General features: G+C 47.3%; 1 protein-coding gene across 1 annotated transcript in view; it reads right to left on the minus strand.

The window, feature by feature from the left end:
• Plekha7 (pleckstrin homology domain containing A7) overlaps positions 1–20905 on the minus strand; it is a 187868-nt gene that overhangs the window by 67308 nt on the left and 99655 nt on the right. The window contains 1 exon segment of the mRNA XM_038328220.2: positions 537–620. Coding sequence (XP_038184148.1) covers positions 537–620 — 84 coding nt within the window.

A 20905-nucleotide genomic window follows, 5' to 3' on the forward strand; every position in this document is an offset into this window, starting at 1 on the left:
GCCTTGGCCCAAAGCCCACCATACTGAAACATACAACCCTCTGTACAATTTCTGCCATTGAGTCTTCGATCTTTTTCCAGCTCTGTTTCCACACTTGGAGAAGCTGGTCTCCCTTAGTAAACTTTTCCGTTACTATCTGCTATTTCTGTTCAAATCCTTGTTTAGGGACAAGAACCGGGAATTCCTGCAGGTAGCCTTGGCACCCAATCTCACCTCTTGCAACCTTCCCACCAGGTGAAGAGTCCAGTCAGGGCACAGCTTGTGTACAAGCTGGATGTCTCAGAAGAAAGGGGATTTTAAGAGGCTCTAATAGCACCCCCACATCCTGTAGCATCTCTCCACACCCCATCCTCTCACCAGACATGTGGAGACTGAAAAACTAAACTCCTCTCCATCCAGTCCAAGACCCTCCACCCCACCACAGGACAAACACGCAAACCAAAGTAGCAGAAACCGCCTAGCAGGTTGTGTTTTGAGTTCATGTCTCCAAGCTCTCAACTTACTCTGCCTGAGTAAGAACATAAAGAAATACTTACTCCTCCTGAAGAATGAATTCACTGTTTTCTGGAGAAAACTGTCCAGTCATAGGATGCCTGAAGGTTGTGGTCTGCTGGTTGTGGCTAGAGAGACAGAAAGGTAAGAAGTCACGTGATTAAGGGGACTAGGACACTGAGAGATGATATGCTAGAGACCCAGGTCATCAAACTTTCCTCGGGGAAGGAGGAACACAGCTGGCCTGGAACTCAGTATACATTAGCCCAGGCTGCCCTCAAACACAAACAGGTCCCCTGTCTTTGATTCCTAAGTGTCCAACTGGTTTCGTTTTTTGAAACAGGGTCTGTTTGGATGGAAGAACCATCCCAGGGCTGGAAGGCCACCTGGGAGCGTTGGTATCCATTAGACCTGAGCTTTTTCTAATTCGGTTGATTTGGTCCGATTTGGGTTATTGGGTCGGCAGAGAGGTTTATCGGGCCGCAAAAACTTTTCAGGTCTAGCTACATATCTTTGCCCTGGAATTTTTGTGTAGACCAGGCTGGCCTCAAACTTTGGGAAATCCTCCTATCTGTTTTGCACATAGTGGAATTACAGGTATGTGTCACCATGCCCAGGATTATACAATATCTTAAAGACATATTTCACACAGTTCCAAAACACTGAAACACTAGGGAGAAACCCTCTATAAGTCAGCAAGCTGATACAAGAATGAAGGAAAATGGGCGGCACTTCAACATCCCCAAACTCTATGTCAGGGAAGAATCCTAAGAATTAACCATCCAGCCAGCAAATCCTATCTTCTTAAAATTCTCCTCACTGCTACCAAATGTCTTCAGTTCACTGAAGGGAAAATAAACGTATGGGCATGTCTCTGCAACATGACCTGCTCGGTTCCAACACCCAAGCCTTCTACCACCCTTCGGAAGTCAGGAGAGGCTGCTTCCATGCCAAGATGACAGACTCGCCCGAGTGTAGGTGTTCTGTGTGCTGACAAAGACTGCCTGGAGTTTCAAAAGATGCAGAGTCGGCTCTGTAGGCTGCTGGTTTGTTTTGCAAATAAGCAAATAAATGAATCTCCTTTCTCAAAAGGGAATGTGATAGACTGAAAAAGAATTTCCCAAGCACAAAATCATAGCTGCTTTCAGATTTTTATAAAATCTGGAAACAAACTAACGAAAAGCACCTGTGGCATCATTATATCTGTGGAACGCTCCAAGGCAGTTTGGGATTTATTTTTTGCCTTCTACTTAAAAAAAATTGTTACTACATTTGTTTGTTTGTAGGTGGGAGCACATGTGTCAGGGCACACAAGCAGAAGTCAGAGGGCAACTTTCAGGAGTTCGTTCTCTCACTGAACTCAGGTCCCTTACCTACTGAGCCCAAGCTGGCAGAGTCTCCTCTACATATAAAAGTATGTTGTGGCTGGAGAGATAGCTCAGCGGTTAAGAACAATGACTGCTCTTCCAGAGGACCTGAGTTCAATTCCCAGCAACCACATGGTGCTCACAACCGTCTATAGTAGGATCTGATGATCTCTTTTGGCATAAAGGTACACATGCAGATAGAGCACTTATATACATAAAATTAAAAATCTTTTAAAAAATGCTGTTTTTTTTCAGTTTTTATATTTGATGCTAACTTTCTTTTTTTAAAAAAAATCTTCAAGTCAACATACAAAGTAAAGGTTTCTTCTTTTTTTTTTTTTTTACTATATGTAACTCATGCAGGAGAAACACTTTCATTTGGGTGCCTTCATTTGAATTACTGAGTAACAGTCTGATATAGGAACATAATATTTTTCATACCTTCAACTACATTGCCTATGTGTGAGACATTGCTGTAGATACAGGGAACAGGGGAACAAAAGCATCCCTACTCCCTGACCCCATAGTGCTTCTGTTTACACCCATATACTCTGCTAATGCTGAATATTTTAGGGGGTCCCTCCCATCATAATCAGCAACTTTGAGTATAGATTCCCCCTTGCACCAATTCAAAATATTTCCTTGAGTCGAAACCTCCAAGCTAAATCAGAGGGTATGGGCCCTTTTCAAAAGCTCTTAACACAGGCAGTGAAGAGACTTTTGCTCTTCCAGCCAATAGATCATCTCAGTTTAGAGATGTTAAGCTGTTAGTTTCACCCCTTAACTGAGCATTGAGCCTCTCTGGAGATTAGCAGATCGAAATCTGCACAACACAGTTTAGGAAAACAGGTAAGGAAGACAATCTCTAAAAGCCGGAGACTTTCCTTAGTCTGTCCTGGTGCCTGATGTAACCTTAGCATGGGGAGCTAGAGTGGCCCAAGTCCTAACAAGTCATCAGACCAGGCTGCTTGTTAACAGACCCAGCCACAGAGAACCGCCCCTACCAAACCTTCACTCATCCCAGCACAGATGGCCTCTCAATTCCCAGTCCTATTCTTGGGCCAGCCCACAGAATCCTATGACCTCATCTGGCAGGCAGCAGCCTGGGCCTCCCAAAAAAGCACTTTCCAGTTGGGATAGGGGAACAGCCCCTGCGACACCTGTTTCAGACAGCCTTGCATCACATTCAAGGGCTGGGCCTTATTCCCCAGCTTTTCACAGTCAACCCCAGGAGCTTGAGACTAGAAACTCTGGGTCGGTCCTATTTTCAACCTGGTGGGAAAACATCAGAGCTCTCTGATCGGGAGAGAGTAATCAAGCAGCACCACCACTGACCTCTAGAGCCTTGGAAGCACTTCAGAATCCACAAACATTTGCTCACACATCCAGTCATCAGCACACCAGCTCCACACTTTGTTCGAGAGAAAACTGGGCTAAGAATGAGGGATGTGCACAGGACAACCTCAGGGAGGTGTTAAGACAGGGCCTGAATCTAGGTTCTGTTTGTAAATCCCAGGCCTTCTGCATGATGTGCTGTCCCCTTCCCTTAGGAAGCAGAGACTGGTGTCTTCTTGACTATGGTCAGAAAGCCCTGTGGGCAAGGCATCAGAAACACAGTGCCACCTTCACCTACCCCTTCATCCCCCTTGTGCCCACGGCCAAAGTTCTGAATGATACTTGTACGGCAAGCAGTATACCCCAAGGAGCCTCTGGTCCTATCATCAGGTCAGGTTATGGACCCTCTGGTAGACAGGAGCACAGAGCAAATCTTCTATGTGCCTGGAAGAGATCCAGCAGCCAGTGGCCACCTTTTCTACACACAATATCAACCCTGAGAGCAGTCAGTTTGTCCCCCATCCCCAACTCATGTCATATCAATAAATCCAGAGTCCCAGGCTCATGAATCCTGAACTACAAGGTGTTGATACTTAATTCAGAAGTACAAACACTCTAACATTGGAAGGATGATGAGTTAAACTGATAAAAAATAGCTGTTGCCTGGTCACACCTAGAGCAATTCCCACATTCCCTTCCCCAATATGCCTGCTGCCCTCGATGCCAACACCATCAGCCTCGGCCTCAGCCCTCCCAGTTTCTAATCATTCTCGTTGTCCAACACTCTCATGTAACCAAGGAGGTTAGACGCACAGATCATGTTATTTCCATGATAGAAATAAAAGAAATAAGGTTCCAGATTATGAACTATTATCAGAATTAGAGAGAGAGAGAGAGAGAGAGAGAGAGAGAGAGAGAGAGAGAGAGGACATAACCAACATAACTATTGGAAGAGGAGACGGACCTACGTGGTTGAATGAATCCTGAATTCTGGGGTCCTGACACTTCATCACTTTTGATTGAATGTACCCAGCTTGCTCTTGGCAGAGCTTCCAGCTCAGCATTCTCTGAACAAAAAAAGAGTAAGGTCTCCAGGCTACACCATTCAACATAATACCAGTAGGCTAGTTACCTGTTGTTAGTAGGCCATTAGGGAGAAAGGCGAGCCCCACAAGAGGTAGACAACCTGTCTACTGATACAGTCAACTACTGTGCTCTCTACAGAGCTCCAGGCCCACCAGTGCCCAACGAAGGCTGCCTGGTACATAAGCTTGAGACTCCAAGTCTAGTCATGCATGCTTCACTCCTTGTCCCTTTTTGACCCTAAAATGCCATTCTTTTTCCTGATCCTAAAACCCACAGTCGCATGTCCCATTACCCTGACTCAAGAAGCATTTGCAGACCTGTATCGACACATCCCTGAAATACCTGTCCTGAAACCTGACTTCCCGCCTCTGCTCCTCAGCATGGCAGACATGGCCCGGCTGGGAGCCAGGCGGCTGGATTCAAGGGAATAGAAACTCTCCTCATGCAGGAGTTTCTGTTTCTCTTCAGGCTACTGAGAAAGCAATCTGCCAAACGATTTAAACACTATCTAGTCTTCTTTTTTCAAATCCTACTCTTCCCCCTAGAAGCAACTTCTCGGAAAGGCCTGGCAGCCAGGGAGACCTGGAGAGTCCCAGGAAGCATGGAGGGAAGGCAGCAGAGGGGAGAGTAAGTGCCCAGGTAAATAAACACACCTTCACAAAAGCCCTGGGCTGGGAAGGAAAGCCCACAGAGGGCTGGCAGCAAACACAAGAGCCTTGATAGCAGAATTCAGAGGAGAACAGAGAACTGAGCTCAGCAGAGCTCACCTGCACCACAACACACAGGGCTGGTCAGAATGTGAGGGCCTGACAGTTTCCTGCCAAGTTTTGGGAAGGGGAATTCTTCATTCATATAGAATGAGCATAGACTGGTGTGGTGGTGCACACCTTTAATCCCAGCACTCAGGAGGCAGAGGCAGGAGGATCCCTAAATTGGAGGCCAGCCTGGTCTGTAGAGCAAGTTCTAAGGCAGCCAGGACTACACAGAGAAACCCTGACTTAGAAAACTAAAACCTAAACCGAACCAAAAAAACTTCGATTAGTTAAACATAAAAGTTCCAATTACTTATCTAGCAAATTGATTTTTTTTATTGATTTTTTTTTTGTTTTAATGCAGGGAGCTCTGGAAAGCTGTGAACGACGCTTGACAGGAGGCCAGAGCACACTGTTGAGTGTGGCTCTCTGATGGCTGTGGCATTGGTATGCGGAGTGTGACAGATGTGCTGTCGGCATTAGCTCTTATCTGGTCCTAGCTATAAAAAGAAGAAACAGCTTAAAATGTAAGGAAAGTATCCAGCCAAAGTCAGCAGAGAGCCTCATCAACATACGGAGCAAAGCCTGTCAGTCCCCTGTCCCCAGCCTCCCAGACACTGGAGAACAGTCACCCGCAGGCTAAGGCCACCTTCAGCATCGCCTCCAGGCTTCTTACGGCACATTTTATCTTTGGCCTCAGTGTCTCAACAGAACTGTGGATTGTGGGTCACCTAACAGTACCCCAGAAAATGCTCAAAAATGAAAGGGGAAACTCCACAAATGAGAAGAAATTGCCTTAACTATGTCAACTCTCATCTGGGCTCCTCAGTAGAGAGGGTGGAATCGGAAGCAGAAACTATCTTCAGGGCTAGGGATTCAGCTCAGTTGGCAGAGTGCACAAGGCTGTGGGTTTAACCCCCAGTACCATAAACGGGCTAAGGTGGCTCACACCAGCATCCATCCTAGCACTGAGGAGGTGGAGACGATGTCAGCAGTTCAAAGTCATCCTCCCTCACCTATCTTGATAAGTTAGCCTGGGCTAGATGACACTGTATCAAAAAGACAGTATCTTCGAATTGCAAACATTTCCTAAGCTCCTTTTGGTTTGTTTTACTTGGCACTTTTACTAATTTGTTCACTTAACAGGAAGTGTCACGGTAATGTGGCACTTCTAAGGAGGCTGACGATCATATGAGAGTGGTCTTTCAAGTTTGCAGTCTTGAAGCCGTCAACATTGACAACAGTTCTCTCCACACAGCCACTCCCCCACCAGCCCTTCTTCCTGTGGCCTGAGAATAGGCCTGGATGAGCCAGCCAGCCTATAGTCCTATCCTGTCCCCAAGAGAAAGCTATCCACGCAGTACTAAGGTATCTCTTTCAACCTGTGCCCTGAGCAATAGTCAACCCAGAGCTTTGGAGCTGGGCTGGATTCAAACTAAAGCAAGCCTCTTCACCTCTCTAAGCCTTGGCTCCATCATTACAAACGTGATTTTAAAATGTTCCTAGGAAATTTAAAATAAAATTTAAGGGCATAAAATAAAGGGGCACACACACTTAAGCATACAGAAGGCATTCGATGTTTGTTTAACCCAACTGAGCCTTGACTATGGCAACAACAAACAGACATCTAAGTTTTCACTAAAGAACATTAAGCCGTCTTCGCCCCAAACCAAACTTTTCCAGTAACAACGTCCTCAATTGGAGTCATTCTCTGTTCCTTCTATAGCCTAACTTTGGCTTGGGATGTGCCTGTGAGCTTTACCGGCTTGTTCTCTAAGATGCTCTGTATTCACCCTTGCTTCCCACCACCTCCACTGCTTGCCTCTGGCCACACCTCACCCACCACGCCAGCACTAGGGACCAAACTAGGGCCTCGGGAACGTGAGGCAAGTGCCCTCATGACAAAAGTCTGTCTCCAGCCTTCATTTCACTTTTTAGTTGCAGACAGTCTCTCACTAAATCAAACTCACTTTGTGGCCCGGGCAGACCTTGCAGTTGCGATTCTCCTTCCTCAGCTTCCCAAATAGCTGGGATTATAGCCTTGCAACTACCAGGCTTAGTTTTTGTCTCCCGATTAGCCTCTGCAACAGCTAAGCACATCCTTTCCCAGCTTCTGTGACTTTACTGGAGATCATGACGGGCTCCTCCATGAAACACTGGAAGCACCACACCAGCCAGAGTGAAAATTAGCTCCTTGCCTTGGCTTAGAAAACCCTAGAAGAGGGGTTAGCAATGGCTTTAGGTCAGTTGGCACAGTGCTTGCCCAGCACACACAAAGCGCTGGTTCCATTTCTAGTGCCACAGAAGCAGGCATTGCAGCACACGCTAGGAGGAGCAGGAGGCCTAGAAGCTCAAGGTCATCCTCAACTGCAAAGTGAGTTCCAGGCTACCCTGGGCTACACGAGAATCTGTCTCAGAACAAACAAAACCTCAAGATGACATGACTCCTAGCTAGCGACAGCCTCTTCATATACTTTCTGTCCCTGCCTATCTCATTTCCTGAACACCAGGCCTTTCCCACTTGGCACCCTCTGTCCACACAGTCTCCACGTTCCTTGCCTGTATCCATGCAGCTGACTCCTTGTCTTTTAGATCTGGGCAGGGCTGTCACCACCTCAGCCCTTCCCACTGTCACTTCATACCACATCGGCCTATTTTAGTTATTAACAGCTGTGATGTTTAGCACTTATGCGCACGTGCGATCACTGTGGGTCCCTTTGACAAGCACGCAAATCTGACCTGTCTCTTTACTACTACATCCGTTTGTAGAGGTGTCTGGCACCCAGGAGGTGCTCAGAAGCATCTCTTGACTCAATGAATAGGAAAAAACTAATGGGATTCGGACCTTCAAGTGAGCCCTCTAGTGAACTGCCTACACCTGCAGAAACCAGAACTCAGGCAACGGAGACGAGAACCTAACAGTCATTGGCCATCAAGATGCAGCTGCCTTCTACTGGCAGCGCAAGAGACATTAGCACGCCAGAAGCCTCTGCAGGCCCACAAGGGAAGGTTAATACCCTCAATGCAGAAAGTGAGGATCAAGTGCCTGAGAGGAAACTGCTGAGTGATTAAGGAGACACGGGGTGGGGTAGGAGTATAAACACGCCCTCCTATGTCTCGCTATCAACTAGACAGAGTGTGAGGCTAAGCTAACAGTTCAGGAGAAGATATGAAGGCTCCTTCGTTGTTCTTTGTTCCCCCAACTAATACTTTTCCTCCAGTTTTCTCTATATGCCAGTCCTCGGCTCCTTGGAGGCTGGCTCCTGTATTTCTCGTGTTTTTCCTAGAGCATGGGAACAAGGATGCTCAAATGGGAGACACTTGAACTGTTACCTTGGGAGAGAACAGCACCCACCTTTAGCAGGAAGTTGTGCAGAGCCTATCAACCCATCACAAAGCCAGACAGATGACCTGGGTGGGGCTCCCAGGCCCAGACGAAGGAACCTATGCCAGTGCTAGAAGCACCCATTAACCCTGGAGCCAAAAATACAGCAGCGCCAGGCTACCAGCACCCACACTACCCACATCTGGCTTACTTCACCCACCCCAAACTAGGCAGCAACTTGAGTCCAGCCAAACCCTGGGGCCACCACCTGAGGGGTGCTCAGGTACTGCCTTTTCTGTGCCTAAAGGTACAAGAAAGAGTGGCATCTGAGAGGGTCACAGCATGACTGTCCATCTTGGCAAGAGGTATTCTCTGTCCTTCTGGTCCCCTGGATAGAGCAGACTGATGATTTCCAGCACAATCTAGAAAGCTCTGTCACACACAGGTTATATATGGGTTTTTACAGATCCACTCAGTGGCCACTCCATTTGTAAAACACCTCTCCCAAGCCGAAGGAAGAAGCCCGCCTGCATCTCAGATCCCTCAAGGGGTTGCATAACTAGAATTCCACCTGCCAAATAGGGAGCTTTAATTTGGCTTCCTGTGATCATGAATGAAAAGATGAAAGGCAAACTCCTACTAGAATGAGGAAGTCAAACGCCGACAGCCTTGCCCGCTTTGTGAAGGAAGTTTTCAGAGAAACAAGGTAATAGAATATCAGCCTTGTTAGCAGTGACTCCTCAACCTCTCAGGGCTCTGGTTTCCTCATCCTGGGTTCCCCATCGCAGAGGCCACCCAGGCAGATCAGATTGGACACAGCCTGGAGTTGAAGCCTTAGCTCTGTCCAGTGCATAACATCGAATGAGTGGGTGAGTGCTGGGCTTCTCTGTAAAGGGAGAAGATAATCCAACTCAGCACAGTTATAAGGAGGCTGTAAGGCCAGGGCCCCAGAAACACTTCCGCATTTGGGACCTGCTAGGCTTTTCCTTGGCCGGCTCTAGAAGTGCTCTGCAATCCAACTCCAGCAGGACAAGCCTGCAAAGACAGAGACTCAAGCACAGACTTTCCTCCTCTTGGGTTAAGGTACACAAAACCCCAGATCACTGTTAACATCTATTTAAAGAACTCGCCTGCCAGGCAGTGGTTTCAGATCAGCAGGCACAGCCCCTCAACCACACCCTTGTACCTCAGAGGGTCTGTCCCCATGGTGCTGAAAGAACAGACAAAGAAAATCCACCTCCCTTACAAACTGAGCTCAGCCAGGGACACAGAGCCTACAGGAGGACTGAAAACACAGGGAGGCATTCTCAACCTCAGATAGCCCATTCATACTTCCATTCAGTGCCTCCCGAATCCGGTGCCTCGGCAGCCACTTGAGAAGATGGGACCAGGTGTTACCAGAACCTCCCAGGCAGTGAGGACGTTTTAGGTGACAGAATCTTCTCAAACTCCTACCATCCAGCCAACCCCAGTCGAACTGGAAGTTGGATGACACCTCAGGTAACTTAAAACACAAAGAACCTTCCCCCCTCGTGCCAAGAGGACACCTTTCCATCCGTAGGACACTTTTGTCCTCCCTTTTCCTAATGAAATGGCGCTCTTGCTGAGTGATGGCACTGCTGGCCATCTGAAACTTCGGGAACCAAAATCAGCTACACACTGAATCCTTACAGGCCCATCCAGGACTCACCCGCTCGCTCACTTCCTGCAGACAGGCCCACACTCGCTCTGAGTCCCATGGTCAGGACCGTGTCTTTCCTGGTGGTAGTCTGATGAAATCTGTACTCAGCTCAGGGCAGGCGAGAGGCAGTTCTCCACAACTGCTCCCAGGTGTTACAATCCAGCAAGTCGCCCTGTTCCTGTTCCTGCTCATTCATTCTCCCTCCTCTCCACACCCCAAGCACAAGCAGGCACCAGGCAGGCACACACCTCCAGGTGAGTCACCACCTCCTGTAGCCAAAGGGAATGTGGATGACTAGCTGTACACATCCAGGCAAGCGCTTTGGGACGCAGTGAGTTGTTCTTGGAGCCTGGGAGGTTGGCTCCCTCTAGCATCTGGACAGAGCCTAACATCCAGCCCTCATGTCAGAAAGAACCATCCAGTTATTTTCTCCCATCCTGCGCTGGGTTAAAATCAGCCCTAAGACCAAGCCTCGTCTTGGTGGAGAAGCATGACCATACCCATCTACCTGCCTGGTAAAACTCGAGGATTCTTTCAGAACTGCCTGGGAATGGCTAAGGCTCTTTGAGGACAAATACTAACCAGGAAGCTTTCACTCCCAAAAGCAGGAGACAGAAAGGGAAACTAAGATACTGAGGTCACAGAACAGCAGTGGCTCTTTCACTGTAACCTACACAGGTCTACAGATCACAAGGTGGGTGACATAGCCCTACGAGGTCGAAGGGGACAGGGAATTGCACACTGTTACACAGCTGCATTCTGGAGTTGTTGCCACAGTGCTGGCACATGGTAGGAGCTCAGGAAACATATACTGAGAACACAATAAAAGAGATTTTGTTCTCAGTCTATTTAGGATGGCAGTTGGGCAGGTTTTCTAAACTTTGCTACTGCTTTCAGCACTTTGGTGGTAAAACCTGAGTTATTGTCTTTTAAAAAAAGCCTTAAAAGACTTCAAGATTATAAGACAAGGGCTGGAGAGATGGCTCAGCACTGGTTGCTCTTCCAAAGGACCGGGGTTCAATTCCTAGCACCCACATGGTAGCTCACATCTGTCTGTAACTCCAGTTCCAGAGAATTTAACACCCTTAAACAGATATACATGCAGGCAAAACACCAAGGCACATAAAATATAAATAAATGAATGAATGAATAAACAAACAAACAAATAAATAAATAAAAAGATTATAAGACAATGTGAGTCTGCCACAGCAAAATGAGAGTAAGTGACCAGATGAAGGCGAGTCAGGTCCAAAGAAAACTCCAGACATCCAGAGCCAGGTTCTGCCTGGGCTACAGAAGCATTTCTGGAGGTTAGATAAGAGCCAGCACTCTCAGGAACTTGTGAAGCCGGTTCCCCTCTACCCAACAAGAGTCATTTCCCTTCCAATAGACAGAAGGGGCAAATGGCTACCTATGGTGCCTATTAGCATACCAAAGCGCATGCTGGCCTCCAGGCTCCCTTGCTACAAGAACTTGGCTCCTCACCTCTTCCAGTTAACTGGCTTCCCTCACACCTCCTTATAACCCTGCTATTCTGGCTATGCCTGAGTGTAGACACATGCTTCTCTGTTCTCTCTATTCTCTTTCTCTTGCTGTTTTCCCCTTTCTCACAGATGGCCTTGGGCCATGTACACTCTACTTCTATCTCTTCTAGATGCCTCTGTTTTCTCTCTCTCATATCTACAATATAAACCTTCCCCTTAACCATACCATAGAGTGGTCATGTCATCAGTTTATACAAGGAGCTACTACTGGCTACTGGTGGAGGAAGAACATTCTTTTTCGAGAGTGCTCTGGGGATGGCCCCAGACCCATCCACCTACAGGCCGCACTAACTGGACCAAGTGGGCTATCCAAACAAACAACAACAACAAAGACAATAAATTGGGAGGGTATACAATGAAGGGAATAGAAGGGAGTTGGAAAACAGAACTAGGAAGTAGATATGATCATATTTCATTGTATACATGGATGAAATTCTCAAAAATAAAGAAAATGTAAGAAAGGAAGGAAGGGAGGGAGGGAGAGAGACAGAGAGAGAGAGACAAAGAGAGACAGAGACAGAAAGAGAGACAGAGAGACAGAGACAGAGAGAGAGACAGAGAGAGAGAGACAGAGAGAGAGCAGGAGCCATTCCCCCAATTGTCACTGCCTTCCCTAACAAAACAGTTTTAACTACAAAGAGATTGTAATAATCACAAATCAATTATTATAAAGACTGAATTAGTTGGGTGATGATGGCAGACACCTTTAATCCCAGCATTCAGGAGGCAGAGATCAGCCTTGTCAAAATAGTGAGTTCCAGGACAGCCACGACTACACAGAGAGACCTTGCCTTGAAAAACCAAAATAAACCAAACAAAAAACCCAAATTAGGCTTACAAGCACAAACCCCACATAGTTAAGACTTATTTGGTCCTACTGTGTGCTTAGTTAGCACTGTGTACTTTGGGGAATAGAGAATGATTACTGCCTCACCTGCCTCATGATACAGGCACTCAATCCAACAGGACAGGTAGATGTGGTCATTTGAGCTGTGCACCCAGGTTGGGGCAGGTGTCCAATGTAAACACAAGCGTGACTTCATCTAGAAATCCTGTTGTAAGGACAACGCCCTTGTATGTAGTACTATGTCCATTTCACAAACAAAGAAATCAGAGCAGAAAGCAGCCCAGAGCCTTTCTACAGCCTCATGACCAAAACTCAAGTTCTAATTAGTTCAAAGTGGGAGCTTAGTCTTCTTCCTGCTCACTCTTCAGCAAAGGCCACCTCTGGCCCCAGTGGGCCAGATGCCAACGAGCCAGTGAAGGAACAGGAAGTGCCCTGGGCATAGTCATCAGGTACCAGACTTAACCCTCCATCACCAGCAACACCCTGAAAGAGATCAGTGACAGGTATGTGAGAACCAGAAGGGCCACAAAGACTGGCCCCACTCTGCCCAATGGCCCTACCTCCAAAATCCCTGGCCAGGTTGTCCTTGCTGCCAGATCAGTTGTGCTGGAGCCCAGGTTTCTTCGATTATCTCCCTTCTCCCACCTTGCTTTTGTATCTCACCACTCCATATCCTGTGAGATTAACTGTCCACCGGCTCCAATCACTTGGTTGCTCCCACCAGAGTGTGTCTCCCACTGCCATCTTCCCTGCTACATCCTGTGTAACCTTCAAGGTCTCTTTTCTTCCAAGTGGCCCTGCCTGGTCACCTCCAGTCCCTCTGACTCCTGAAGGCTTAAACTAGAGTGGTATTCTTCCCAATTCTTATTTGCTTTTCAAAATTTACTCAAGAACTACATATTCAAGAAGGATTATAAACCATGAATCCAAATGCAGTATCAGTGTTGAATCCTGGTGGCAAATACTTGTGTCTGTTTGACCCTGTGTCATTATTGTTAGTTGCGTTTATGGATTACTTAGTCATTTAAAATTTTAGGTGGCCAGTGAGACAGCTCAGCAGGTCAAGGCTCTCACCACTGAGCCTGGCTACCTGAGTTCAATCCCTAGGACCTGCACAGTGGAAGAAGAGAACCGATACAAATTATCCTCTGACAGACACACACACACACACACACACACGGTGGCTAGAAATAATTCTAAAAGTTTTAAGGATCAACAGGGTGATTTACTGGGTAAAGGCACTTGCTGCCAACCCTGATAACCTGAGTTTAATTGCCTAGAGCCCACATGGTGGAGAGAACCAAGTCCTTTGTTTTGTCCTCTGAGCTCCACATTTGTTGTGGTACATGTATTACTCCATACACACACACACACACACACAGTGGACACTGTACATGTTCTCCAAGTTGCTTTGTGTTCTACACAGCACGAACTCCTCCATGTCCACAACAAAGATGGCCATAGCACTCGCCTTCACACGTAGCTCCCAGGGCCGTCAGCATTCCTTATACAGAGACAATCCTGGGGCCCATCCCACATGTCAGCCTACCCAGCCACATAGCAGGCATTGCAAACTGATGACTGTGAACTAGTATGTCCCCAAGACAAGGTTTACTTGAATTCCAATGAGGCTAAAAATCCAGTTGAATTTTAAAAGCCAAAAATTTCATACATTCATTTTAAAAAAGAATCCAGTCCACCTTGAAAAAGCAAACACTTTTGCAAGACTGGGAAGCAGACCCACCTTTCAGCTCACTGTGGTCACTGTGGCCATCACCACACCCTCTGTTCCAGGCTTGACCTGGGAGCCCATCTGTCATTGCGTGACACTCAGTTTTCTCACACTCACTCCTTTACATCTGAAGCTCTGTCAGAATGTAGAAACAAAGGGCTAGGCCACGGTAGGAGTGTTTAAGAAACAAACTGGAGGGCACAGACACAGGAGCTCAACTGCTCAGGGAGCCCCACCCTCTGACCTTGCAACACAGGCTGCCACCAACAAAGCTCACAATGGAGTCTTTGAAAATAATCTAATCTTGTTTTAAATACGTTTACAGTTCTGTGTTGGGCCAACTTCATAGCTGTGCTTGGCCTTGGACCTCGGGCTGGATGCACCTGCTGGAGTGGAGACTCTACCTTGCACCAACACTGGCAACTGGAGAGGACCTTTCTTTAGCAGGACATGTTTAGAAGAATCTGACGTGAGAGTAAGAACAAAAGGAGGATGGCAAAAATCGGCTACAAAGTTTCCTTCTTATTGGATGAGTAAGTACTGTATACACATTCGTCATATCTTGGAAGAAAGTCCCAGTGGCTGATGGGATCTTGGCCTTACAGCTTCCTGCCTGGACGACAGCACAGCTAAACCCAGACCACTGGACTCTTCCCCGCCAAGGAACACCCAGCAAATGCCACCAGCATCATCCCTGAAGAACCCAAGAACAGGCAGTAGTGAATGCCGCTCTGATGACAGACACCAAAAGTGGTCCCAGACAGCAGGCAGTGGCTCTGGGGACAGAAACACATCTCTGGAGAGGAGCACATACTTCCCCTAACACTGAATATGGCATTTAGACCATAATTCAGAATGTAGCCCTTAAGAGCTTGGTCCCAGATCCAGAAACTGCTCCAGGGAGCCACAGGGAAAAAGGTGCCACGGTCTCATCGTGTACTCGGGGGAAATCTTTCTAGGTGACACGACCTGAAAGATGCTGCCTCACCTGTCCCCAGCAGTGACTGTGAGCTCAGCATCTTCATCTCATTCCATCCACCCACTCACTCGATGCATAGATACATATCTGAGAAACACCTAGTCTCGAAGTCCGTAGTGCCTCCACCTGCACAGCGATTTGTGGAGAGGAGGGAGTAAGGGTGGCTCACACCCTATCCCCATCAAAGGCAAACGGCATGAAAACCTTTTAGATTTTCACAAATGATAACCTGTCTTAGGGGCTGGAGAGATGGCTCAGAGGTTAAGGACACTGACTGCTCTTTCCAGAGGTCCTGAGTTCAATTCCCAGTAACCACACAGTGGCTCACAACCATCTATAATGAGAACAATGAGATTTGGTGCCCTCTTCTGGCATGCAGTCATACATGGAGGCAGAACACTGTATTGTATACATAATAAATAATTTTTTTTTTAAAAAAAGATAACCTGTCTTAGTCAAGAGCAGCAAATTCCCCATTTGTGAAGTCAAATTGGGGTGACTCATTTTCTTAGTAGGGTAACCCTGTTTTCCAGAAATCACTATCCAGACTTTAGCAGGCCACAGACATCTCTGTGGGTAAACACACTGCTGGAATCCACAGTGGGAGGAAGAACCGGCTCATGCAGGCAGGTCTCCAGCATTCATATACAGGTATGGCATGGCAAGCCAGCACACACCAAAATAAACTTTAAAAATATAATTTAATTTTTTAAAGGACAAAAGAGTTTAGAGCTGAATCTACTCTGATTGCCCTCCTCCAACCTCCGCTCTGTGGCTGAGGAAACAGGCCTGGGAAGGTTAGGAGAATGGCTGGAGGTCACAGTAATTATGAAAAACGAATTAGCAGGAGTTCCTGCAAACAGGGCTGGAGGGAAACCCATCCAACCTTGTTTTTAATTAATTTCCTGCTTTAAAAAAAAATCCATCTTCCAGTGACTCATTTCCATTCCCAAACATGAAAAAGACCTTTCAGAGGCGGGTCTGTTCTCAAGGTTTCATGAGAACTGGAGAAAGTAGATCTGGGTCTGAGGTCCTAGAAGTGCACACAGGAGAGAAGCCACAGAGGGACAGAGGCAGAGACCAGGGTAACAATACATGCAAAGCCGGGGAAGACGTCGGCTTCCACGCCTAGAAGCAGGAAGAAGCAGGGGCATGGGATGGAACCAAGCCTGCTGATGTGCTGATTTCTGACCCCCAGACAAACAAAATTAGGACAAATAAAGAATAAACTCAGTTGTTTGCAGTCATTGGATTTGTGGTCCATTGTTCTGACAGCCCAGAGAATACATTCTGCATTAGTTCTGAGGTTTGAACTAAGTCTAGATCCAATTGTCCAATGTGGAAAAGCTGCAGGAGCACCAATAGACCTTTGGACTCAACACTAGAACAGAGTCCAAAACAAGCAAGATTAACTGGCCATTTTTGACTGGTCAGAGCCCACTCAGATATCATGTCCACTTCGGGACCCACACATATCAGCCAGATGGGAAAGCTGGAACAAGCACAGGAGAGTTGGACCAGAACTGAGGAGGACTAAAAACAGGTCCCTATCACCGAAAAAGCTGGAGCTTTTTGTGGCTTTTTGTGACTCTGGACACATGGCTACTGTGCTGGCTAGTTTTATGGTCAACTTGACACAAGCCAGAGTCATCTGAAAGGAAGGAACCTCAATTGAGAAAATGCCTCCATAGGTTCAGGCTGCAGGCAAACCTGTAGGACATTTTCTTAATGATAGATGGAGGAGGGCCCCACCTATTGTGGTACTGTCTTCCCTGGGCTGGTGGCCTTGGGTTCTATAAGAAAGCAGGCCGAGCCAGCCATGAGGAGCAAGCCAGTAAATAGCAATTCCTCCACGACCCCTGCATCAGTTCCTGACTCCAGGCTCCAGCCCCGTGTGAATTCCTGTCCCTATTTCCTTTGATGTTGAGCAGTGATGCAGAAGTATAAACCAAATAAACCCTTTCCTTCCCAATTAGCGTCCATCATGATATTTGCTCACAGCAATAGTGACTCTAAGCAAGCAGCTACTACCTTCCATGCCGGAAGGACTATTAAGAAGTAGAGTTGGGAGCCGGGCGGTGGTGGCGCACGCCTTTAATCCCAGCACTCGGGAGGCAGAGGCAGGCGGATCTCTGTGAGTTCGAGGCCAGCCTGGTCTACAAGAGCTAGTTCCAGGACAGGCTCTAAAAAAGCTGCAGAGAAACCCTGTCTTGAAAAACCAAAAAAAAAAAAAAAAAGAAAGAAAGAAAGAAAGAAAAAGAAAAAAAAAAGAAGTAGAGTTGGACCACAAACTTTTTTTTTAATGTTTTGTGGTTTCAGGGGGCTGGGGGATAGCTCAGTGGTTGAGCACTTCCTAGCAATAAGGCCCTGGATTCAGGCCCTTAGCATATGTGGACAAGGTGATTGTCAATAATGTCAGAATGGCCTCTGACCATCACTGGTGGTGTGCATTTTCAAGCCCAAGCCAAAAGCCACCTACCAAGCGTGTTAGCAATGAAAGAATGGCCATCCCGGACCGGCCATGACTGAGGTGGCCACTTTCTACTCTCCAGCTCTGGGACCCTTTGAGTCTACAGTTTAGTAATCATCTCTGCAATATGTGACTTCCTGAGCACAAAGTGGTACTTGTGGGGGAGCAGAACCAAGGACCTGAATGGAGCTACAGGGAGAACTTGGGCCAGCTCTCAAGGAGGCTGTGTTGGGCTTGTTAGGTCCTTTCTCACAGGAAGCTTACACCAAGTTCCGTATTTATTTCTGTGTGTTCCTGTGGAAGTCCACTTGTGTGTAAGTGCATGCATGCACATGTGTGAATTTGCTGTGTGGTCAAAGACTATGAGGTCTCTTCCACCTTTTAAGACACAGTCTCTTGTCTAGAACTAAGCAGGCTAGCTAGCTGGCGAATGAGCTTCAAGGGAGTCACCCATCTCTGTGTCCCATCTCGCCATTGCTGGGGTTAGAACATTCTTCCCTGCCTCTACTACCATACCCCAAAATCTCCGCATAGTGGCACACGCTTTTAATCCCAGCACTCGGGAGGCAGAGGCAGGCAGGTTCCAGGACAGCTCTGCCACACCTTGCTTGTTACAAGGAGACTGAAGTTGGGTCCCCATGCTTGTTAAGTCTGTCAACCTTAGACACCTCCTCAGTTCCTAAAATTTATTTCTCACACTCCTGGAGGTCAAAAGTCTAACATTACAGTTCCCACAGGTTCCCTGTCTTGGTGAGGGCCCATTCCTCACGAACGGATCTTCTATTTCCTCGGATGGTGGGATGTGGCAAACAAGCTCTTTGAAGCCTTTTTCTCTTCTTTCATGTGTAAGTGTGGCATGTGTGCAAGCATGTATGTGTGACCACATATCTGCAAACACATGCAAGAGTGTGTGTGTGCCCGTGTTGGTTAATGTAGGGAGCCATCACAACCACTCTCCACCCAATTTTTTTTCAAAACAGGATCTCAGTCTAACCCAGAGTTGTTGCTATGGTGAATCTCACTACTCAGCTTGTTCCAGGGAGTCCTCTCTCTACCTTCCCAATCTGGAATCACAGGGAGCTACCTACCCACCAAAGAAGCCTCTTTTATAAGGGCACAAATCCCACTTGTGCGAGTTCTGCCATTCCATTTTGTCCATATGCACCTTTCATATTTCAGTGTCAGTGTCCACTAAGAGGCCACGGGAACTATCTGTACCAGCCATCATTCCTGCATACTGACCCTTGTGACTGGAGACGGCTGTATGTACCATCCCCAGAGGTCACTATGAGATCTCATCATTTTAGGAATAACCACAAGAGGGGAGAAAGCACTGGCTCAAGACTACACTCTGCAGGACTTGAAGTCCAGTGCCAACTGGAAGGTAGAAAAAGGAGGATCAAGGATTCAAAGTCATATATAGGAATATATCAAGTTTCAGACTAGTGGGAACCACATGAGATCTTGTCCCCATAAAAGGAAAAAGACAACAAGGCACAAATCAGTTCTTTATATTGTCAAGGCAAGAAGGAAGGGTGGGTTGCTCTTTCTAGATTCTCTACCCCCTAGAAATAACCCCCAGGCCTCTACTTCCCCATGGAAGTCCCAGCACTCTGGGATGCATGCAGATAAGAGCCCAGAATTTGATGGTTTTCACTAGCAAGGATTCCTGCCTGGTTTTTTTAATGATTTATTTATTTTTATTTTCGGTGCACTTGTGTTTTATCTGCATGTATGTCTGCCTGTGTGAAGGTGTCAAATTGCTTGGAGCTGGAGCTCCAGACAACTGTGAGCTGCTATGTGGGTGCTAGGAATTGAGTCCAGGTCATCTGGAAATGCAGACTGTTCTCCTAAACACTGAGCCATCTCTCCAGCCCAGGATTCCTGCTTTTAAGAGGATCGTGTAAAGAAAGGAGCCCGGTCATGGTGGCGCATGCCTTTAATCTCAGCACTTAGAAGGCAGAAGCAGGTGGATCTTTGTAAGTGCGAGGCCAGCTTGATCTACAAAGTGAGTTCCAGGACAGCTAGAACTGTTACACAAAGAAACCCTGTCTAGAAAAATCAAAAAAGGAGAGGGGGGGGGAGGGAGGGAGGAGGGGAGGGGGGAGTGCATGATGCACCCTCCTAGCACCTCCACTCTACACTGCACACCACTGCCTCTGAATCACACATTGAAACCGAGCCTTTCCCAATCTAAGTTCCATTCCCCTGTGTCAAGCTGTGTGGGCAGGGAAGGACAGACAGCAGTGAGCTTGCTCAGTGAATGGCTTTCTCTGCTGAGTGATGGTATCTGATGTATGTTAAATGCCTTCCCGTGATTCCTCAAGTGACTATTAATCAGTGAACCAAGAACAGAGCGCTCCAGGGGAAGATCTGCTACAGGAGAAGAAAGCAAATCGTGAGCAGCATCCAGGCTGACGCACAGGTGCAGACGGCCTTGGTCAGTTCTGTCACTGAAGGAGCTGGGCCTACCAGTCACAGGTAAGACAACAAAAGAGCCACCTACAAATAGACAAAGGTCTACCTTTTCTACCTTACCTGGGCACTGGCCAAGCCAAGACGAGAACTCCCCAAAACTGTCTAAAGGAGAGGTGCGGATAAGTGCAATAGCACATAGCTATAACCCCAGCTGCTTGGGCTGAGGGTGAGGGTGGAGGTGGGGGAACTGCTTGGGCCCAGGAGTTTGAGGTCAGTCTGAACAATATTATGAGATCACATTTTAAAAATAAATAGGTAGGGCTGAGGGTTGCTAAGTATCAGTAAAATGTTTGCTACATAGGCAAGAGGTCCAGGGCTCTATCCCTAGCAGCCATGTAAAAAGCCAGGATTGGCAGTGCTCTTGTTATCTCAGAACCAGAGAAGGAAAGGCAGGGAGATCTCTGGAGCTCACTGGCCATACAGCAGGCTAGCCTGGGCAAATCAGAGAACCTTGGGTCCCAGTATGAAAGCCTGCCTCAAAACGTAAAGAGGACAGCATCTGAGGGATAACACCTGAGGTTGTCCTCTAGTGCATGCTTACACATGCATGCTCACACACACACACACACACACACACACACACGCACACAGGGGGTGGGGAGAATGAGAAAGAAGTAAAACATAGAAAAACCATTTGTTCTTACTGGACTTGGTTTCCCTTCCACTGGAAAAGTCATCTCCACCATTACCCTTCTTCCACCAGCCAGGCCAACAAGCTGCATGGTGGCTACAGTTCCCAGTGCCAAGGGATGGGAGGCCTGGTGGCAGCACTCAGAGTCGCCATGCATTATCTCCTCATTCTGAGCGTCTGCAAGGG

Source organism: Arvicola amphibius, chromosome 1, assembly GCF_903992535.2.
Source record: "Arvicola amphibius chromosome 1, mArvAmp1.2, whole genome shotgun sequence".
NCBI lineage: Eukaryota > Metazoa > Chordata > Mammalia > Rodentia > Cricetidae > Arvicola > Arvicola amphibius.